The following is a 23,879-nucleotide window of genomic DNA, read 5'->3' as shown; positions in this document are numbered from 1 at the left end:
CCCGTCCTGATATACAAAAATATTATCGTTACAGATATATAATAAATAGTTCCTGTACTCTGACACACAAATCAAGAAAAGATCTAAATGCTCGAAAACAAACCAGGATAGGGATGTGAGGGTTTTTTTTTATTGCCGTCCCCATTAGGAAGATTTAGGGTTAACCTACAAATGTCAGGCACATTGTCCATTGAGATGGAGAATCCGCCAGGTCCAATGGCCAGAATGGATTCTCCACCAGGGGGTGTTATTTCAGTGAATGTCATATTTAGAAATAGCGCCCCCTACAGCACAGGAAGTGAAATGGCAAAAAAAAAAATCTCCCTTAATCCATAATAAAAAGCAGCGATTCTTATAAAGCGTCCCGTCCTGATATACAAAAATATCGTTACAGATATATAATAAATAGTTCCTGTACTCAGACACACAAATCAAGAAAAGATCTAGGTGCTCGAATATAAACCAGGATACGGTTTTTATTGCCGTCCCCATTAGGAAGATTTAGAGTTAACCTACAAATGTCAGGCACATTTAGATGGAGAATCTGCCAGGTCCAATGGCCGGCATTGATTGTCCACCAGGGGGTGTTATTTTAGTGAATGTCATATTTAGCAATAGCGCCCCCTACAGGACAGGAAGTGAAATGACAAGGCAAAAAAAATTAAAAATCTCCCTGAATCCATAATGAAAAGCAGCGATACTTATAAAGCGTCCGGTCCTGATATACAAAATAAAAGACATCGTTATTAGCGTTACATTTTCAGCCACCAATCACACAACATTTCCTGATGCGGATATCTATAACACAACAATTTCTCACACCAACAAATCACAAATTCATTATTTCTCTGATGCAGAAAACCCAGGGGGGGGGTCACCCAGCTATAGAGATCTAGGTATGATGACGTCATAGTGGTAGTAGGAAGACATGACATCATAGTACAGTTGTGGACCCCCAGATTTTGGACCCCCCCTCCAAGCACCCCAGCCCCCCCCCCTTTCCAGACCTGAGGACACAAGGGTCACTTTACACAAACAGACTTGTGGATGTTACTCGACCTTTCGGCGGGGAGGAAGAGGAGATTTGGTTCATTTTCATGGTTTGATGTTGGGGAGGAGGATTCATGGACACTGGTGCCCTCCACGGCCATAACAAGCATTAACTTTCTGTACTGGGCTTAGTGTCACGTGTGTGAGCGGCTACATCACATGAGTCCACGTGTGGTTTGCACTGTAACACGGCGGGCCAAGCTACAACTTTAGGGCGGTTTGGAGGGGTCCACAGCGGCCCCTCTAATGGCTTTCGCCTGAGGTGGTGAGATGGTGACGGTGGGGCTCAGTGGAGTGGATATGAAGGGGAGGGGTGACGGGAGAACACAGGGGGGTAGTATTGGGGTGTCAGTCCCTGTGAAGCGGGAGAATTCCGTGTATCGTGGCGCAGTGAGAAGACAGACTCAAAATGGCGGCGGTACTGGACTAAGGGGAGGCGGCTCTACATGTGACGTCACAATGGTTAACCGAGGCCGCCGCCGCTGCTTTTCGAGGAGTGAGAGAGGCGCGGCCTTCGTATGTTTCCGGAAAGTGGGCGGTGGGAAGAAGTCTAGAAACGTGATTGGCTGAGCGCGCCTATTTCAGGGCGAGTGAAGAGTTTTACCAATCAGCTAGCGGTAAATGGGCGGGGACTAGTGAATTAAAATAATGATTGGATCGGGCGTGAATAGGCGTGGCTTTTCACGGTGTCATTTCGCAATGCACTTTGGGAGTTGTAGGCAATATGTTGATGTGTAGTGATCATGTTCCCATTATTAATATTACTGTTGTTAATATTATTATTATTACTAATAAGCAGGATTTATATAGCTAATAGGTGGAGTTTTAGGCAATAGGTGTAGTAAGCATGTTCTAACTATTAGGAAAACTTTTGTAGGTGAGATATACAGGAGCATATTTTATTTAACATAACACACTATGGGCTCTATTTATAAAGCCGGGAATCAGCCATTCTCTCAACCTTTCCTTCGTGGAGTATCTTCCAGGTCCATGTGTTTCAAAAGCAGAAATTGATTCCGCTAAAGGAATATCATGTCAGACCTGTAACTACATTTCTAAAAACAGGAAATCTGGGAATCTGATCTGATATAGAGGAAATCAATTTCTACTTTTGAAACACATGGACCTGGAAGATTCTCCACCAGGGAAAGTTTGAGAGAATGGCTGATTCCCTGCTTTATAGAGCCCATAGTGATTGTAAGCTCTTCGGGGCGGGGTCCTCTCCTCCTGTGTCACTGTTTGTATCTGTCTGTCATTTGCAACCTCTATTTAATGTACAGCGCTGCGTAATATGTTGGTGCTATATAAATCCTGTTGTTATAATAATAATATTGTGCTATGTTATAAAAAATATGCTCCTGTATATCACCTACAAATGAAAAGACATGCAATAAACCTGCAAGAAAGGAGCTCTTACACCTCTTCAGTCCCCCACTCATATCATTATTCTCTGCAAGCAACCTCCATCTGTTCAGCATTCAACACTTCCAGTACAGATAGTCTCCAGGTTACATACAAGATAGGGACTGTAGGTTTGTTCTTAAGTTGAATTTGTATGTAAGTTGGAACAGGTACATAATTTTAATAAATGCAAATAGGACAGATGTTTGTCTCAATATATTATTAGGCAGTGAGGTGTGAGTCACTGTATAAAATCTTTACTGTGAGGTATCAACAAAGCAAAAAAAAACTTTATGGAGCCCAGACATTTATTAACTTCTAGAACAAGCTGTGCTTTGATATACAAAAAGAAACAACTGCAGAGTTTGTCTTGGTCATTAAAGAGTTACAAGATGTAGCAGAACAGCAAAAGATTTCTTCTGCAAGTCATGCGAACCGCCCCTCCCCCCATCAAGCCTCCTTCCTGCACACAAGTGAGCAGGGAAGCCCCGTTCATATCTAGGATTTCACTGTATGTCCTTAACTTTGGGACTGCCTGTGGTTTCAGGTTGTCTGTGTTCCCGGCTTTGCTCTGTGGTTCCTTTCTCCATTTTCTATGTTATTAAAGAATACAGCACAAAGGGCACCATCTAAATGTAACCCATCATCTTGGGTATTGAATTGGGATAAATGCATTGTTAATACCACACCACTGAAAAATGTCTGTGACAATTTACTTCAGAGAATATGAAGTATTTGCTGATGGTCAGAAGTATGGAATGTTCAGCTTTTATAGTGTAAAAGCAGAGCATTTAGAATAATGCGGTTACAGTCAGTACTGGCTGCACTTCACACACAAGCTAGGGGGCGCTGTTGTGACTGGGCGTCCATCTATAACTAGCACGTGATTCCTTTCCACTAGGCGTATGATCCTCTTCGCGCACTAGAGGTCGCTGTCCCTACGCAAACCAAAGTCTCAGCGCTTTCACCCAATCTTTACACAGGAAAAAGATCACGTGAAAAGCAAAAGGAAAGGGCGGGAATGCGAATCTCACGTGGTCCAGCAATGAGGTAGTGACGTACATTGGCTCCGCCTCCTGTTGTCCTCCATTCATTCGGTGTGTGTGTGTGAAGCGTGAGAAGATGGTAGAGAAGGAGCAGACGGTGATCAGTGAGGAGGAAGCCGCACAGTATGACCGCCAGATCCGTCTCTGGGGGCTGGAGGCGCAGAATAGGTGACTGTAGCGCTCACAAAACACTTCCTATACTTTGCGTCAGTTCTGTGCCCATTGGGGTTGTGTGAGACTACAAGTCCCAGACTCAAGACCCATGCTAGTCTTTAGCCTTGAGCGGGCCCCTGGGCATGCTGGGATTTGTAGTTTTACCAGGCCACACCGAGATTTGTGGCCCTGACACTACCCAATGAACTGTCATGGCAAGGGTGTCAGAAATATTATCATTAGAATCCCAGCCTAGGCTTCTACACTAAACATGTCTGCCATAACAAAGGTCCATGTATGTGCTCCTCTCTGATTTAGTTTCACTTTGTCACCTATCAGGACCATTCTGCCATTCCATTGTCCAATGAGGCTGTCCCAGCAACCAATAGGGACACTTTGATTTGCTAATGGGCGGGGCTTAGCTATGCATCTTTAAAGCAAAACCCCCAAAATGATAAAAATAAATTTAAAAACATTCTAAAAAATCTCCCATATATAATGTTCACCCAGCACTGCAAGGGTTAAATGTATGTTTATGTCCTGGGGTGGGGGTATTTTATCTTTCCATATCCCTCACCCCTCCTGGGGCATTAACTTTCATAAAAAAAAAAAATAAAAAAAAACACAAACTGAGTCCAGTGCCGTCCCGGCTTCTTTCTGGTGCAGCCATCTTTTTCTGTGTTCTGCTAACGTCACCTGATTGTGCGTGGATCTCCCTGTACATAAATGAGATCAGCACCATCTTTATTTTACAATAGGGCAATGCTCCTGGTGACCCGTGTCCAATCTCAGCCATGAGATGTGAAATTCCCGGAGCTGGACATTAAAACCTTTTATTTTTAAAGCCAATATTTACATTTTTTATATCGGCTTACAACTGGGTTACATTGTAACTTTTGTCTCCCTATTGTACTGCCCTGTCACATGACCTCATGGAGACCACAGGAGGCCATCACAATACATAGGAAGTGGCTAGATTAATGATCTCCAACCTTTTCGCACGGCACAGACTCCGGACCACGCATGCGCGGTGAGCCGTGTGTCCCTCAAAGGGGAAGAAACTTCCCCCATAGTGATGTAATGATGCCAGAACAAGCCCACTCCCCCATCGCAGACGGCACTATGGGAAAGTGGACGACCCACCCTGAGCCTGCAAGTCATGTAGAGGACATGATTCGCGGCTCTGGGTGGTGCACACCGCTGCGGGGTCCTTCTGACCCTCCTGACTCTTTTCTCGTGGACCACCAGTTGGCGAACACTGGGCTAGAGTAGATCAGCAGCATTCAGATGCTAGAAATGTAAAAACAAGAATCTTAAAAAAAAAAAAAAAAAAATTGGTGACCATTTGATAAGCGGTTCAGAATAAATTGCTAGCAGGCAGATTGATTATTGCAGAAGGAACAGGTAATGTCTCGATTGCAATGAAAGAAACCTACCTGCCTTGTGGCAATCCTTTCTGAGATGTACACTGAGCTGCACATGCGCAACACATTGTACACTCCCAGTCTATGAGAATAAATTGCATTGCTCTGGTCTGACCAGTCAAGTAGTGAAAATGCTGATGCCAAAGACAGAGCGTGGAGATGTGAATGTAGTTGAAAGAAATTGTGTAAGGCTATCTGAACGCCCAATCTTCATTGCTTGTCACCTCTGAAATCATGAATCTGCCTGCTCACACATTTTTTTTTTACTTCCCTAATCTATTAAAAATATAATTAAAGTGTACCTAAAATTTTACATAAAATCATAGACAATACTTTTATGTAAAGTAAAATTCTGTTTGTGTTTTTTTTGCACTAGGCAACGAGAATGAATGGGAGCGCAAAGCCTCCCTGGATACCTACATCACGCATCCCAGGAGGCTCTTGGGTGCTCCTTCTGCGCATGCCCGAGCATCTCAGGCATGCGCAGAAGGAGCCTTTTCGTGAAAGGGGGAAAAAAAATTACAGATCTCACGCAAGCACAGTGGATTTTTTTTGTTTTGGGCACTTTTGAGTTTACTTCCTCTTTAATTAAACAGATTTGGCTATACATACCCATTGTTAAATTCTGGTAATGGTTACAGCCAGGCTTTGAATGTCCTGGAGAATGTCAGTATACAGATTTTGGGCACTATGGATTCTGTGTTCCCCACAAAGATCAGGATTGTGTCCAATGTTACAAAGTGTTGGTGTGTGGTCTTTGTTCTTTGCCAGTAATCTATTTTTATTTCTTCTTTAGACTTCGCAAATCCAAAGTCCTTTTGGTTGGCATGAGAGGTTTAGGTGCTGAAGTGGCAAAGAATCTCATCTTGGCAGGAGTTCAAGAACTGATTCTACTGGACCATCAACTGGTAGGTGATTCTACACCAAGGATTACTTCCGCTGTTAAATGCACATTAAAAGGGACCTATCACCAAAATTTTCATACACTTTACATAAAAGGGTAGATAAGACTTTTATGTAAAGTAAAAATTGTCTTTGTTTTGGGAGGGGTTTAACACCTTAAAAAAAAAAAAAAAAAAGGGGTGAAGCCCCTCAGCTTGTGTTTTTATCACTATGGTCCTGGGATACCCATGTCACGCATTCCAGGAGGCTTCTGGCTGCTCCTTTTGTGCATGCTCCATTCCAGGCATGCGCAGAAGGAGCCTTTTCTTCAACGGTGGAAAAGCAATGCCGACATTGCTCATGTGCATTGAGATCGGCACTCTTTTTTTCCCCATTTTCAGCAGGCTATGTCACCTGATGTGCCTGTGCAGTTCAAGATTGGGTGGTGTAGGCAGATGTGGCAAGATGAAGAAAGAAGATGGCGATGTTTCCTTAGTGTCAGAAAAAAGGGGAGTTACAGGACAGAGCGGGATTAAATCCAGGAAAGCTTTGGAGGGATCTGTGGAAGATAAAGCGAGTTCTGCTTCAAGTGAAGGCAAATTCGGGATGGACTGACATCTTAATAATTCCTACAATAGAACGAAGATACTTTAAGGGGACCTCAACTCAACAGCAGGGTCCAGGGCAAATATTGAACGCCTTGATCTGCTGGATTCAACAACAATGTGCAACTGCCTTTTTTTTGTAGCAGAATGAGCGATGTGAATTCTTTTTTACAGCACAAGCACTAAAATCTGTATCCTACAGTGAAATCCTGCAATACAAACTTTCTGACCACCACAAGGTGGCAGTCACTACTTTGGTCAATTTGAATTGGCTTCCTTTTTTTCCCTCTTTTTAACCCACCTAGAGGTAATCCCGAGTGTAACTCGGGGTGGATTTTAGGTGCAAAAAGCGGTAATCCCGAGTCACACTTGGGGTCGCTTTACCCTGAAAAAAAAACCCACTTACCTTGCTCTGCCGCTGTCCTTGGCGTCCTGCTGATTCTGAGGACACATCCGTTGTCTTCCAGCTCCAACCGCGAACTGCAGAGACGCTGAGATCTGCGGGGTGATGTCTGTGCCGACGGGAGGATCGGCGGGAAATTTAAATAATTTTGTATTGGCTTCAATTCAAAATAGCTGTATTAAGTCCAATACAAAGAAATCTTCATATATTATATTTATAAATGTATATTATATTTGCTACTGTACAGTTATTTTACATGTTTACCTATATCTTTATTTTTTTTACCAATATCTTTATTTTTTTTAACAGATTTTTTTAAGTTTTTTATTACATTTATTAACTATTGGACATATTTTGGTGAGTTTCGCCTAAGAATTATAGCCTACAACGTAAAATGAATTTCCATGCAAAAAATGTAACACTTTTTGCAACGAAATTTGGACAGAATTAGAACACTAGGGGGTTTAAAAGACAAATGTACCGGTTTAAAAATTCTGACACATTGATGCTGTGTTAAATTTTAAGCGCTGCCTTTTCTAGTATGGGCTGTGCTAAATTCAGCATTTGAAGTTTGTTTTTTTGTCTTTCCTCATGAGAAACATCTAGGTCTAAGTGTCCTTTTAAAGTAGCGGTCGCCAACCTTTTGGACCACACAGACCACTTAACTCATAATTTTATATCCCGCTGACCATTAATGTGATTTTTTTAAAAAAGATAAATACGTTTGTAAAATAATGATCTTCCTAATGGTTCCTGACAAGGACTGTGGAGGATCTGATATATTGATCGGCTCACGGTTACTATTGTTACTATTATAATTTGTTTCCGTCTCTAGTACAGTTTTTGAATTTAGTGCAATATTAAGACAGAAATTGTCATTCAGAATTTAGGAATTTATTAGAAAATTATTTTTGTTTTGTTATTAATAAAACATTAAAATTGCAAATAATGTCCAAATTTTCTAATGGACCACCGATTGGGGACTGCTGTTTTAGAGGGCTTTTTGTATTTGGTAATGGTAATGGAAACCATAATTATTTGTCTATCCCCTATTTCCCATGATATCTGATAACTGCTTTTGTTTTTTTCAGGTGTCAGAAGAAGACTCTCGGGCCCAGTTCCTAATACCTACTGGTTCTCTTGGTATCAACAGAGCAGAGGCTTCTGAGAAGCGAGCTCAAAATCTCAACCCAAATGTCAAAGTCAAAGTGGACACAGAAAACATTGAAGATAAACCTGAGGATTTCTTCAAGCAGTTTGATGCTGTGAGTTTTATTACAGCACTTTCCACCCAGTAAAGGCTGTATTTCATTCCTGGATGGGTAGTTGAATCACTCACCAGCTTTTTTTTTTTTTTCTTATCTCTGTAGGGGGTCCTGAAGTGACTACTTTTTGTTTTCCAGATACTTTAGCATGGCTGTATGGCAATTACAGCCTAAATAGATCTTATATCTTATAATTAATTTACTGATTATTTTGATTTCATCTGCAAACCTCGCATATATTGAAGCATACCCATACTCAAAATTTTTACTTTACATGAAAGGGTAGACAACCTTTAATATAAAGTAAAAATTGTATCTATTTGGGATAATATGAGAGCGCCAAGCCCCCAATTTTGGGCATGCACAAAAGGAGCCCTTTCTTAAATGGGAAAAAAAATTGCCCTGTGAGATCGTCCATCTTTTTTTTTCTGCTTCTACGTCACCTGATCTTGCGCCTGCGCAGTGTTAGATCAAGTGACATACGAAGAAGAACCCGGAGGAATAGTGAAGTGGATGGCGGGACAACGTGGGACCCAATCGAAGAAACTTCCCGATGGATCTGCGGGACCAAAGGTGGGAGTGATTTTTTTTTTAATTTTTTTTTTTTTATTATTACTATTGTGACTTCAGTTCTGCTTTATTAGTTTTTCAATACTTAATTTTCTTTTTGTTCAATAAAAAAAATTTAATTTAGAATAAAGGAGGCATGGGTATTGGGTATTCAGGGCAAAGTTACCATGCGTTCTTAAAGCCCCCCCAACTCCCCATCATTGCAGCCATAGAAACAAAACATAGAAATGGGATTTAATCTTTCTTCTTCTCATTTTATATAGGCTCTTTAAACAAGTAGTGAGATGTTTTCAGGGAGCATGACTGTATGACTTCAGTCTCCCGAGATATCAATGAACTCTGCAATAGCAGTGATCGGAAAGTAATTGTTCTGCAGTTCTTCATTTTTTTACTTTCTGTATAAGAGTAAAACAATAGTGTCTACATATTGTTGGCACAAGAGGAAGAATAGTTTCCCGAAGCCCTGCAGGAACGTGCTGTATAAGTGTTGACATGGGCGCCTTCATAATAAATGCCGCTCTTGCTGGTTCTGCCCAGTGCCAATGTTTTGTGTCTATAAGGAAATACAGCGTAACAACAGGAAGCAGCTATGTTGGAAGAAATTGTTTTTCTCTCTTCTAGAAAAAAAACTTCTCTTTATCTGGATGTTATTGTGGTTGATTTTTTCTTAAGGTGTGTCCCAGGGCCCTTTGTACACACTTCCCATTGTCTCTGCTGTTGAACCTATTGAACCTTGATAACCATCAATATTTTTCCCTTTTTGTATACGGGTAAAAAAATATTCTTTTTAATGAGGATGCCTATCTGAATCTGTTTTATGTTGCCACGGACTAGATGAAACTTGAAATCTCACAAATATTTTTTTCCCCTTTATGCTATACACCTGTATGGGAGGATGATAAAAATGAGTAAATGTGTATCTTCAAGTCTTGAGGCAGAAAAGTGCTAATATATTTTTAAGTTTTCCATAATGGAATTACAAAATGTATTGATCTTAGTGACATGTATCCTTTTTTTTAAAAAGCTCAGACAGAGAGGTCTGGAGAAATAGAGGAAGATAAGTCCCTGCTTTTTAAGTTTCCTCTTGAGCTACTGAGCTCTGCATATAGGCTGTTATAATCCAGCAGGAGGTATAGAGAACCTGGAAAATAAAAAATGGTTCTGCCTACTAAATAGGATGTAAAAGAATAGCCTTGTGCAGTGGATTAAACGGGTTTAATAGCAATGTTTGTTCCCTTCTTTAAAACACTACTATCTGCAGTAATTGCACTGTATATTTCTATGTCCAAAACACATAATTTCCCCTTGTCTGCCCATTTCTGGCTCAGATCTCTGGCACAAGGACAGCTATGGTCCTATTAACCTGTTTTGCTGACAAGGGCACTCACAAAACCATTTAGGCTCCACAAAACTGGCATCTTTTTTTTTGTAGTCTCATAATAGAAGCGCTGACATAAAGGAGGAGGGAGTGTGGTAACACCATGCAGCAGTGGTGATGTTTCTAGTACAGCAACAATCTGGAAAAACCGTATTCATATTGCGTGATGAATTGAATTTCTTGTAATTTTTTTACGCTTTAAGCAGGTAAATAGAAAGCATGACATATTAATTAGTCTAAGGCTACCTACACATGTCAGATGATTCTTGCCTGAATATCATTTCTGGGCTAGTATCGAACGTGTGTACATCGCTCATCTGCGCCGTTCATGGATCCGTCCTGTCGGAACAATTGTAATACAAGTGAAGGGGAGAGAATGCAGTGGGTTGCCACTCTGTTGTTCTCACCTTTCCATAGAGCAGGACGGTGCTGTATGTACAGCGCTTATTAAGTCTTTTGTTCGTGAAAGATCCTTTCCAACTACAAAAATCTAACGTGTGTTCATAGCCTAAATGTGGCAAGTGCCAAAAAAATGCATCCTCTTTCTGGAGGCTCTAATAACGTCTAAAAGTTTTTAATAGCTGTGGGGTCAGTTTACACACACTGCAGAATTCCTAGCCCTCCTGCCTTCCAGCAACGTTTTGTCTGAGAGTCTTGTATGATTCACTTGGCCACCCACAGGGTGCTGACCAACATGCAGGCAATGCTAGGTTTTATTGGTAAAAAAATTATATTTTAGAAAAACCTTGTATGAAATGTATATAATGAAAACATACTAACTTTGAAAATGTTTGAAAAGACATTTCAATTTCTCTATATTTAAGTAGTATGTTGGTCAGGTTTACCTAATGATACTGTATTTGAGGTATTTAATTTCTTCTTGTTATGTTGCTCCCAGGTATGTCTGACCTGCTGCTCGAGAGATTTGCTAGTGAAAGTGAACCAGATCTGCCACCAGAACAGCATCAAGTTCTTTGCAGGAGATGTCTTCGGATATCATGGATATATGTTTGCTGACTTGGGGGAACACGAGTTTGTTGAGTAAGTTGGGATATATATGTGTGGGTTGGGTAAAACATTCTGAATGCTTTCTCAGGACCAACACACTGGTATTTGTGCGGTTTGCAAATACATCAGCCTTGGTTCAATACTACTGTGCTAAACTTGTTTTGGGTGGGCCGTTCTTCATGCTCTATGTAGGTACACTGACACGTGAGCAGGAAGTGGTGAACGCACTGAATATCTAATAAATCAAAAATGGGCTAATAAATCCTATAAATCAAAAAAGAGTGTCTCTTATATTATTACTTGACTTTACAAGGGCTAATGCAGTGCAAGCAATGTGGATGTATTCTTAAACCAGAATGCACATGCTTTTAAATATCTTTCCTAAATAGTAAAACATTGTTTGCAGTCAGCTGATTGAACATCACCAGTTCCTTCTGAGGTTACTGTTTATTATTACCCTATTGGCCTCTTCATTATGTGGTGCCTATGACTTGCACCCCTTTTAAAGACAAGTTAATTATCAGTGCATTGTTCTAAATAAAGCCAAACCTTAGTATTCCAGGAACCAAGACTCACAAGTCTTCACACATAAAGTTATAAAGTGATGGCAGATTAAGTAGTCACCTTTTTTGGGAGAAGGGGTTGATTGGGAGTGATTATGACTTTGTCTGAGCTCCTTGCCCAGGAGATAATACATTGCCACATTAAGGTACTATAAAAGAAGAGGTATATATGTTTTGGCTTACCTTTAATTAGAGAAATATTGATACTGTGTGTTTCACAGTGCTATGCAGAGAATGTGCCCCCTGTGGTAAAATTACCATTGTTGTCACAAATGTTTATAGTTTCCATATTTATAAGATCTCAGCTTTCTGACTCTTGAGTTTTTACAGCAAAGTTATCTAAGCAGAGTCCCATGATGCAATAGTCTTCATGTTATCACCCGGCCTCACCTTCCCTTGTGATTACTGACACCTTAACAACAAATAGACAGTTGCTAATTTATTCCAATTTGAATAATTTCAAAACGTGAGAAACACATGTTCATTTTAAACCTGAAAGTTGGAACTTGTGTTCTATACATTGAGCTGAACTGGTGACTAGGAATAATGCAATAATGACATATTACCCAAATAGAAGGGGTGGACATATATTTATGACTCTATTTATGACTATATAGATATATAGGAAAAAAATATATGTGTATAGTGATTTTGTGTCTACCCTGCACACAAGCATGCATTCCTATATGCTACAAGATTGGCCCCAATCCTAGTGTCTGATATTAGGTAGTACTTCCTATTTCCAAGTTGTTTAAAGTTGACCTTCAGTCTGATTTTACTGCACAATGAGCTTCTTTCAAAAGTGCATTTAGAAGCTGCAGCAAATCAGTCAGAGCCCTCCTCTTTTTCTGTCTGACACCATCTAGGCCTTACTTTCCCGTCTGCCCCATTTCATATCTTTGATTTTAGCTCTTTAAATCATGAAGGCCCAGTATCAAATGTGAATATTACTTAGGGTGAGCTCCTTTATTTAGGAAGCTTTGTAGAACTATCTATTTAAGTGTTCTACCCCAGCGGTCGCCAACTGGTGGTCCGCGAGAAAATTTTGGTGGTCCATGGCTCTGCCCACAGGCTTAGACCTGCAATGAGAGAATGGGCAGGTTCTGGCATCATGACGTCACTCTGGGGGAAGTTTCTCCCTCTGAGTGACACACGGCTCCCTGTGCATGCACTGTTTGAAGTCCGTGAAATTGGTGGTCTGTAACGTTTTATAAGTTTGGCGACCACTGTTACACCTATAATTTTTTTAAGCCAGGTGGGGAAAAAAATGTAGGCATGTGGCAGCCTCTGTATTGTGACCCAACTCATCAGTAATCACCCAAAAACAGCCGGCTGGTTACTGATAAGTGTCAGGTGGTGCACCCGGCTAAAAGGAGCTGGGGAGAACACTGTATGGATCTGCCTACTTTGCATCGAGAAGGACTTTATTGAAATTACTGTATCTAAGTAAAAGGTATTTAATAAAAATAAAATTAAAGTTCAAATTTCAAAATAGCTGACAGCTATTTGTAAAAAATTACAAATCTTTTAGTTTCCAGACATTTTTTATAGTGCTTATTGTGTTGTTAAAATTTATGATACAGTGTATAGTCTTTTCACCGAAAAGTGGTTCTTTTTTTTAATTTTTTTTTTGTATGTTTTTGTTTCAGAGAGAAGTTAAAGGTGGCCAAAAGTAATAAGGAGGTTGAAGATGGTCCAGAGGCTAAGAAAGCAAAGATTGATGCTACGGAGAGTACAATGATAAAAAAGGTAACGAATGCTGGAGTGTGGGGCTGTGCCTGGAACATAATGTACATTCTTTGCTGAATGTCATCTGCCCTAAAGGGGACTTTCAAGACCAATGGAATTTCCCTACATGAATGGGGCCCGTTTGCATTGTAAGAAAGGGTCCTGACCTTTTACAGCCTCTCTGTTTTACTGAACCACATGGAGGGTCCTGCGCAGACAGGGGATTTCCAGTTATCTTAGACATTTTGTTTGAAGAGTGCTATACATGTTAATGACAGATGTGGAAATAGAATGTCAATGTTATGTGATCACTAATAGGTTCTTGTCTCCCCTGAAGCTTGCAAGGTTGGTAGGACAATTTGTAGCATAACACATAATTTACAATATCCAGATTACTTTATTTTCACTTCTCTGTCCTATACTGAACATTCATTCAGGATGGAGCGGGGTGCATGGGCTGTTTGAAAAGCATCACCCTTTCTAGCTGCTTAGTCTTCTGCATACATTTTTTATTTCTCTGGTTTTATTAGTTGAAAAGTTACTGTGCAAATAAACCAGACAGCATATGAGAGCTCAGACAACGAGATAAAAAGCGCTTTCTCTTCCTTTAGTGGAGTTTCAGCAAGGTTGGGGTTTCTCATCCCACATACTTTTCTTTTTCGATCTGCACAATCCAGTTCACTAAATGTTCTATAAATTATTCTTTCCTATGGTTTTCTGCACTTGCCAAATCTGTAATTCTCTTTCAGTATATTGTATACTGTATTCGCACAGGTATAACCTTATGTAAATAAATTATATCCTGTATATGTTTTCCAAAGACAAATCAATTCTTTATAATCAGTTGGAACCCTTAATAACTTTGTTATATAAAAGATGTAATTAGGCTGTGAGCATTCACTAATTTTTCCCCGTTGTGGAAGGCAGTAAAAGATAAAAACATCCTGGGCTCAGAGTTTACAAGAAACTAGCAGATAAGCCTAACATATCCAATAAGGCAAGGATTTGTTCGTTTTATATATATATATATATGTATATATATATATATATATATATGTGTGTGTGCGTTTAGCTTCTGCCATTTTGGAATTGAACCCTGAATGAGATTGGCCTTGACGTTGGCTCTGGGGGTCACCAACTTGTAAGCAGATATGTGGAAATAAACTTTTGCTATTACTAATTGCCCTTCTATGTGAGCTCTTCACATGTCGGCTGTGTAGCTTGATAGGGTGAACTATGTTTTTCCTGTCTCTGTTGTGGGCCTTCCTTATTTGATACAAACTGCATTGATTTTGAAGGTCTGTCTCATTTTGTAGGCTTTTGAATATTATTATTATACAGTATTTATATAGGGCCAAATATTACGCAGTGTTGTACAAAGTCCATAGTCATGTCACTAGCTGTCTCTCAAAAGGGCTCACAATCTAATGCCTACCATAGTCATATGTCATTAATGCAATCTTAAACCCACGCAAACGGGGAGAACCTGCAAACTCCATGCAGATAGTGTCCTGGCTGAGATTTGGACCTGGGAGCGCAGAAAAGGCCAGAGTGCTAACTACTGAACCACCATGCTGCTCGGTTTTGTACAACAATACATGGGAAGCTAAATTTAAATTTTGATTGAACCTATTATTTGCTTTTGAAAGTCAAAGCAACAACTTGCTTTATTTTCCTCATTTTACACCAGCACACACTCAACCTTTGCTTCATTCCATTCAGCTGCCTATATGGAGGAAAGTACCTGGTAATTAAGTAAGGAAGAGCATGTGACTCAATCCTTGTAACAGGGCTGGGCTGATTGCCAGACTCCAATGCTTTCACATGGGAGAATTTATGGTCCTGTGAAAGATACTGTTTACCTAGAATGAGCAAAGAGAAAGTTCACTTTAATGTCTGGAAGGGATGGGATTTAGCTCCAGTCTTGTTAAACCACAGCTATTGTTGGATTTTTTTTTTCTGTTCACCTAACCACTCATACATGACGGAGATTTAAAAAATTACTTGCAAGCATTTATTCCTCCTATTCTGTGGAAGGGACTTTTTAAATACATTACTCATCCTAGGTATGATAATATTTATATAGATTGCCCTTTTCGTTAACGTACATATGTCAGATGATTCTCATCCAATTATCGCCTCAGGGCTAGTATTGGATGAGAGTCTCACGTGTGTACAGCGGCCGTCCGATGTTGTTCATGGATCTGTCCTGGTGGATCCACAAGCAATGATCGACTGCAATGGAAGTGAACGGGACAGAGTGCAGCGGGATGCCGTTCCGTCATTCTCTATAAAACGGTACAGTGCTCGTTCATGCATCTTTCAGTCTATTGTCCTTGGAAAGAATCGTGAAAAATCCTTTCCAATAACAAAAAAAGTCTTACGTGTGTACACAGCCCAAGAGTCTTGCTTACTCTTCCTTGCTGATTTTTCTGGCAGTTGCCCCACACGCCTTAAACTCCTGCAGCATTGACGTCCTTTATATCTCCTCCTGCCCATGGCTGACATAGGCCAGCAGTGTTTGTTACTGATCTCTGCTGGAGCATGATGTAATCATAGAGAGAAACGGCACTTAAAAAACACCTTTCTGAAAGGGGAGAAGGTACACTAGACACTTGTAATGCCAGTTGTGTGTGGTCACAACCGGGGGTGCATTTAAAAAAAAAAAAGTTTTGAAGACACTAAAAATGCTGTGAACTATAAAAGTTAGGGAATTACGATTCTAGTCTAAATAAAATATCTATAAGGGATTCTTCAAAGCTTTATCCTCTTCTCCTTCTCACCTTCTGTTTCATCCTATTGGTTGTTAAACTCATACAGGACTCAGGCTCTAGTATATAATTATCACCATAAAGGTGGCAGGACATTTAATATTTTGGTAATTGAATTATAAAAATGATGAGTAGTAGTAAGCCACACTTTTTCAGCAACACAGCACTTTCCCTTTAAAGTAAAGATAGCTTAAAAAATAAGACGGTGATATCATTGTGTAATGTGCTCGTGCTGCTGAGGACAGGCCCGCCCCTTACATTAATTTATTCCTTTCTGACATAAATTAGGATGCCTTAGGTGCTCGCACGCGCTTAAGTGTTGCAAATGGGACTTCATTTTTACTTGACAGACTTTGCAAAGTGACATATTTAAATTAGAAAATGCTTGGGGGATGTGTGTGTTTTTATTCCCTACTGGTGAGCGAATGCACAGCCGGGAAGAATACAATAGTGTCTGTACATTTTGCAATTTAGCTTAATGTCTCACCGGATCCTTAACTCCCTCGACACTCAAGCACTTGAAAAGGCTGGCAGTCTCAGGTAACGTATCATGTTCACTAGTGTTAAACATTGGCCCAGTCTGGGACTATTTAGGAGTGGCAGAATGCTGTACCCTATAAAGGGGTATATGCTAAGCATGTTTACCTGGCATTGTGTAACATTGGCAGACCATGTTTGTCATGCGTTGAGAGATAATTGAAGGTATGCCCATGCTACAGGTGAGGGATTGCAATGTTTGAACAAGCCTGCCAAGTGTGACCCAGAAAACCGCTAAAGATGAATTAAAGAGACATGAAAATTTTTCTCCATGCAGATATAAAGGACACAAATTAGTGCAGCCATAAATGTCAGTGTTCTCCACAGCCCCTTTTATCTGGGCGCACCACTCGGCACTTTCAGTAACCACTTGGCTATTTTTTGGTGGTTATTAAGTAGTTGGGTTACAATACAGGGGCTGCTACCCACCTATTGTGACCCAACTCTTCAGTAACCACCCAAAAACAGCCGGGTGATTACTGAAAAGTGGCGGGTGGTGCGCCCGTCTAAAAAGGGCTGTTGAGAACTCTGTAATAAAAAATATTATATTCACTGTCTACTTTATTAATAACACATTCTAGACCTAGGTTGGACTCCCTTTCCTCACTAGAACTCCTGTAAAACTTTTTGGCATAGATTCACCAAGGTGCCGGAAACATTTCTCAAACATTATTGACAAGCTAACATCATGCAGTTGCTGCTGATTTTGGTGAACCACATAGTCCACCACATCCCAAATGTGCTCTTTTGTACTGAGATCTGGTGATTGCAGAGATCCATTGAGTACACGGAACTTACTGTCATGGCATGTTTTCCATTATGAGGTAGGCAATAGAAGATGAGTACACTGATCATATTAGGCAGTGGTCGCCAACCTTTTGGACCTCGCGGACCCCTAAATTTATGGACCGTGGCGTGCGCATGCACGGGGACCATTGTGTCACTTAAATGTGAAGAAACTTCCCCCATGAGTGAAGTCATGATGCCAGAACCTGCCCGCTCTCCCATCACAGGTCTGAGCCCAGAGGCACAACCTGCCCACAACAAAATTTTCTTGCAGACCATCTGTTGGCGACCGCTGATATAAGGGATGGACATTGCCAGCAACAAGTAGCTACTAAGGTAGGCTGTGGTATGTAAACAATACTCATTTGGTTCTAAGGTGGCTGTGCCAAGAAAATATCCCTCACATTGTGCCTGATTTATTATAGCTCTCTACGGCTGGAGAGAATGTACTTTCATCAGTGAAGTTGGGTGATTCAGCAAACCTGGAATGGATTTCTTAAAAGTAATTTGCTATTTGTTAGCAAATGTTTTGAATCCGTGACCAGATCCATTCCAGATTTGCTGAGTTGCCCAGCTTCACTGATAAAAGTGTATCCTCTTCAGTCTTGAAGAGCTTTAATAAATCAAGCCCATTGTCTGAACTGGTGATACAAGGCAGGACCGATCCATGCTTTCACGTTGATCTCAAATTCTGACCCTACCAGCAGAAATCAAACCTCATCGGACCAGGCAATATTTTTCCAGGCTTTTTTTTTATTCCTGAACCATGCAAGTTTTAGCTTCAGGTGAATCTTGGCTAACAAGTTTGGCATCCAGAATGGTCTGCTGCTGCTGAAATGCATTTTCAAGGATTGAGGTGTGCTTTCAGAGATGCTGATCTGCATTCCTTGTTTGTAATTAGCGGGTATGTCAGTTACTGTTACCTTTCTATCAGCTTGAACTGGTCTGACAATTCTCTGGCAATGAGGCAGTTTTGCCTATAGAACTACTATTGATTGGATACTTGCAACAACAAATATTTTAACAGAAATGTAAAATATCTTTGTGTTGCATTTCCATTGCATATCATATGGAATTCAAATTATTATTATTACTAATAATATTAATAAACAGGATTTATATAGCGCCAACATATTACGCAGCGCTGTACATTAAATAGGGGTTGCAAATGACAGACAGATACAGACAGTGAGAGAGGACCCTGCCCCAAAGAGCTTACAATCTAGTGGGTAGGGTAGTTTATATAAAACAATGGGTTCTTCCCAGCTCCTTTTAGCCAGGTGTACCACCCAGCACTTTTTGGCTGATTTTGGCTGATTACTGAAGAGTTTGCTCACAATACAGGGGCTGACACTTGCCCCACCCAGTATTCTTCCCACCCAGCTTAAAAAAAAATTCTTGTTGTGCACTGTTGTAGCTTCTCTTTCTGACTACAGCTTTACATTCTTATTCCAATATTTCAACCCCTGATCAGTTTGAAGTGATTGGAAAGGTTATCACAAGTGGATACCACCATTATTCCAAGATCTTATGACCCCTAATAGCATAATTACTGCTATGACCAGACGGAATCCCTTGAGCCTTATTTTGTTACATAGCTTTACTTATACATAATCTTGACCTTCGCATTGAGAGTGTCATTAGTGCTGACACAGATTCACCTTTCCTCATTCTATGGATTCACTGTGACACTGACAAGACAGGTCTGGGCAGACTCTCCTGCAGGCAATTGTCAGACTAAATGAAACTTGGTTTTTGCTTCAAGTAGACCCGTTGTTTGCAGATGTCAAAGGAGGTACGGTGCTCAGACAGTCTAGATTATAATTTTTTTTTAAATGAACAGGATATGAGTCCAAAGGTCGTACTACCCTGGGGCTGGTATTCACTAAGACAGAGAGACCTTTGTTATATGGGAAAACTGTTCAGCTGAATTATGTCTGCCTAAACAAAAGACACAAAAGTGTATTTAATCCACCTGTAAAAGTGGCATACGTCCTTGTTTCCACATTGCTTCTACTGCTCCATGCTACTGTTATCTGAAATGGTTTTTCTTTGCACATTGTAGGTATGTTAACATTCCTCTTTGTGTATCTCTCAACAGCAAGGGTTACATAACAACATTGGTGCCGTTATCAGTAATTATCAGCTTTATCAATTATTATCAGGTATGCAATGCCTGCTGGGACACATAGTCCCTTTTTGCCCTTTCTGCACTGAAATGCTATGTGTAGTCAACCTGGCCTTGGTTTTTCATTTTTGTACTACAGAATGCCATCTCCTTACAATAGGAAGTTTCAGGCAGCGTACACACGTCAGATGATCAGACGAGAATCTGGCGTGTGTACAGCCAGAAATGAAAGGGAATGTGTACAGAATGAAAGGGAGAGAATGCAGCGGAGTGCCGCTCCGTCGTTCTCCCCTCTATAGAACAGAATGGTGCTCTATGTACATTGCTTGTTCATGCTTCGTGCAGTGTTTTGTCGCCGGAAAGGATCGTAAAAGATCCTTTCCAACGACAATTTTTGTACGCAGCCTAAGTAGTGGAAAGTTCCATAGTAAAGTTCAGTTCATAGTAAACAGTTAAAAACTCATTGGACTTCTTTTAGGATCTCCAGCTATTTTTCTATGTTTCCATTGTGAAGGAGATCTAACAATGTGCACATGTTGCTGAAATATAGTAAACATTTTATTATCTTCCCAGTCACACTCTTAAACTATACTTTTTATGCAAGCTTTTTTTTTTTTTTTTTTTTACTAATTAGTTAGGTTAAAAAAACATAGGTCCATCAAGTCCAACCACTAGTGAAATAAGCATATCCCAGATATATAAACCCTATGGACATAGTTGATGAGATTGTATCGCTTAATGTATTCATTATGTGATATAAGTAGTATACATGAAGGAAAAGACTATCTTGTGATCATTCTTCCCCTTTATGTTTTAGGACATTGTAGGCCTTTCAAAATCAATAAAATATCTGTTCAGCCAACTGGAGATTGACCTGGGTTGATAATTTTGTAATAGATTTTTAAAAGGTAAATTCTGTCCACACACAGAAATCTCACTCAGGTTTATATTGCAAAATCAATAGAAAAGTTGACAAACGCCAATATTTTAGATCTTTCTAAAATGTTGACAGGTTCTCTTGGTGGTGGGTTGCAGTCATTGATTCGATTGTTTTTGCTATTGTGATAATGATATATCGTCAAGGCTCGCTGGCAATATGTGTCATCGTATAAAAGGGCCCACATGTGCTGTAATGCTGTTGGGTCTGTCTAGGAATCCATTTCGGCTTCCCAAAAAAATAATGTATTTGTACCTAAGTTGGGAAAACACAGAAGTAGGATACTGAGAAAGTAGAGCACAATGTCCTCAGCAGCTGGAACACTCGTTCTCATTATCCACAAGTGACATTGCAACGGCCCCAATCAATGTTCCTCTCGCTGTCTAAATGTTTTAAAGAGCTGGAGGGGTGGGGGCTGGAAGGAGGGAGGTGGGTTGTTGAAAATGACAGTAAGTTCAACTTTTCCTTGTAGCTGTATTCCCAATGCGACTCAAAACTTCTACGCTTTTGTCCTTGTCAGAAAATAGACTTTTGCCGCTTGAAGGACGCTTTGGAAATTGACTGGAGCAGCGAAAAAGCAAAAGCTGCGCTCAAGAAAACACCTGCTGACTTCTTCCTTTTGCAAGGTAAGAACTGTTTTAAACACTTAGGGATCTGTTTCTTTTTGCAAGGTAAGAACTGTACTGAACACTTAGGGATCTGTTTTGTAAGAGTGGATGGATCCGGCAAGCTGGCTTGGCCCACTGTAGCCAGATTCTTATGCATTCCAGCAAATGTTAAAGGGCAAATTAGGAAATTGGGGTGATATTTGCAGTGTTGAACACAGAATTTTTTTTAAGCTAGGTGGGATGAAATTGTAGGTGGGTGGCAGCCCCTGTATTGTGACCCAACTCATCAGCAACCACCCTAAAACAGCCGAGTGGTTACCGATAAGTGTTGGATGGTGCGCCTGCCTAAAAGGGGCCGGGGGAGGGGGGAGAACACTGCATTTGCATTAAATAGATTGAATGCAAGTTACAAGAGGTAAAAGATAAATTCTAGCCTATACACAGGTCATATGTCACACCTAGGAACCATGGGTAGGGAGACATTTGTTCCTTCTCAACTAATCCCGGAGCTGCCACTCATGTGGTTTGCCTAATGAAGTGAAAAGATTCCTAATTTCCTTTCTGAATGCCAAGATGATCACTTGTTGGGATAATTAGTTCATGAATACTACTTGTATGTTGTATTGTGCTCTCTACTGCCTTTTCTTGTTGCCTGCTATTCTTGCAATTGAGAAAGAACCATATTGTTCTAGGTGATCCAGTAGAAGTAGAATAGAAGTATGATTTCTATGCTTTGGGTCACTGAATACAATTTGTTTGTTTTTGAACAAGTAGTTTTCAGAGAGTTATAGGCAGCGATGTTCTTCTTATTCGTGGTAGGTATTTATGATTTTAAAGCCTTGCTGTGAAAGAAATGCTACTGCTCTGGTGCTTTCTGTCTAAGGGTCTGTTCACAAATGAAAGTCATGAGGTTAATTGTGGCTTCCCTCCTAAATTGACCTTAGTCTGTATTAAAGACATATGACTATGGGAGGGCATTCGATTGTGAGCTCCTATGATGGACAGCTAGAGACATGACTATGGACTTTGTACAGCGCTGTGTAATATGTGGATGATACTAACAATAATGATCATCTTGGGTGAAAATCAGTGACATGTACAGGTATTCCCCTCTCTATTGAGTAGGTTGATTGTGATCCTCCATGTCTGTGAGTGATCACAGTTCTCCTTCCTTTCTTAATAGAACAGCCTGCTTGGCAGAGACTCAGTCTGTCAGTCTGTCTGTGACTCTGTGATCGTGAACAATTGTTTGGGGCAACAGTTATTGCAAATCTGTACTAAGCATCACATCAATATGGTAACACTATTTTGTACTTTTCCAGTCTGACTTAGTATGCTGGTTACATTTGATCTGATGCTGGTGGAAAATCTTTAACCCACTTTTATGTCAATACTTTGTGATAGTAAAACTGTTATTTTTTCTAAATATAACTTTTTCCAGTTTTATCTACAGAGCTGTGCAGACTGGCAGTAATGTAAATCAGTCGATCTGATAAATTAAACCGCGGCGATCAGGACTTAAAGGGGCGGGGATGCACCTAACCCCCCTAGCTGTATTCCCGGGTGTGACTCGGGGTGGATTTTACCTGCAAATAGTGGTAATTCCGGTCACTCTCGGGGTAGCGTTAAACTAAAAAAACACTTTCCTTGCTGCGTTGTCGTCCCCCGTTGTCCAGCTGGTTTCTGCAGGTCCTGGACACACGTCCTTCCTCCTCGATGCGGCAGGAAATCGAAAAAAATTTTGGATTCAATACAAAATAGCTGTATTGAGTCCAATACAAAGAAATATATATATATATATATATATATATATATATATATATATATATATATATTATACATGCTACTGTACACATTACATTACATGTTTAAATTTTTTTTTTTTAAACAGATTTTTGTGTTTTGTTATTTAAAATTTATTATTAAATTTTTTAAATATCTGTGAGTTATGCCTAAGAATTAAAGCCTACAATGAAAAATATATTTCCATGCTTTTTGCATGGAAATTTGCACAGAATTAGGCCGCTAGGGAGGTTAAAAAAAAAAACCAAAAAAAAAAAACCCAACATTTTTACTGTATATAGAAGGATTGTCTACCCTTCTGTGTAAAGTAAAAATGTTGAGTTTAGGTACACTTTATGGCACACGGACTTAAGCTGCATACACATGTGCAATTTTTGTCGTTGGAAAGAATCTTTCACAATCCTTTCCAGCGACTAAGGACTGCACGATGCATGAACGAGTGTTGTACATACATCACCGTTCTGCTTTTTGGAGAGGGGAGGGGAGAACGACGAAGCAGCACCCTGCTGCGTGCTCTCCCTCTTCCCTTGGATTAGGATCGTTCGTTGTCCATTGCCCGTGGACCGGCCAGGACGGTCGTATGGACGACGGGCGCTGTACACACGCCAGATTCTCGTCCGATATCCGCCCTGAGCCGATTATCAAGCAAGAACCATTGGACGTGTGTAAGTAGCTTAACACGTATTCACTCCCCTGCTGTGCCGACCTGCTTAACAGTTCAGTTTAAGTTTTGCATTCCTGTGCATGGGTAAAGTTTGCACGTAATTTGTCCCTGCCTCTAATTATTAGTGTTTGGGCATTGAATTGGCGGATTGGGCAGCATCTATTGCTTT

The 23,879-nt window shown here is 40.3% G+C and overlaps 2 protein-coding genes across 3 annotated transcripts in view; one reads left to right on the top strand and one right to left on the bottom strand.

Annotated features, from left to right (window-relative positions):
- The window catches only part of ZC3H4 (zinc finger CCCH-type containing 4), a gene marked incomplete in the record, with an annotated part of 21,767 nt that extends 20,258 nt beyond the window's left edge, over positions 1–1,509 (bottom strand). Inside the window, 1 exon segment of the mRNA XM_072431133.1 lies at positions 1,060–1,509. Within this exon segment, the coding sequence (XP_072287234.1) occupies positions 1,060–1,160 (101 nt within the window).
- Positions 1–23,879, top strand: part of SAE1 (SUMO1 activating enzyme subunit 1) — a 39,443-nt gene that overhangs the window by 1,190 nt on the left and 14,374 nt on the right. Inside the window, exons 1-6 of one of the 2 annotated variants that reach the window (XM_072431135.1) lie at positions 3,501–3,665; positions 5,871–5,982; positions 8,056–8,229; positions 11,076–11,218; positions 13,398–13,497; positions 21,156–21,261. In XM_072431135.1, coding sequence (XP_072287236.1) covers positions 3,574–3,665; positions 5,871–5,982; positions 8,056–8,229; positions 11,076–11,218; positions 13,398–13,497; positions 21,156–21,261 — 727 coding nt within the window. In that variant the 5' untranslated portion in view covers positions 3,501–3,573. Of the gene's footprint in view, positions 1–3,500; positions 3,666–5,870; positions 5,983–8,055; positions 8,230–11,075; positions 11,219–13,397; positions 13,498–21,155; positions 21,262–23,879 lie in introns of those variants that run through there. The other variant, XM_072431136.1, reaches the window with a different exon arrangement.

Source organism: Pyxicephalus adspersus, chromosome Z (genome assembly GCF_032062135.1).
Source record: "Pyxicephalus adspersus chromosome Z, UCB_Pads_2.0, whole genome shotgun sequence".
In the NCBI taxonomy this organism is placed as follows: Eukaryota; Metazoa; Chordata; class Amphibia; order Anura; family Pyxicephalidae; genus Pyxicephalus; species Pyxicephalus adspersus.
The sequence above is the reverse complement of the archived record's forward strand: the minus strand, read 5'-3'. Positions and strand labels throughout refer to the sequence as shown.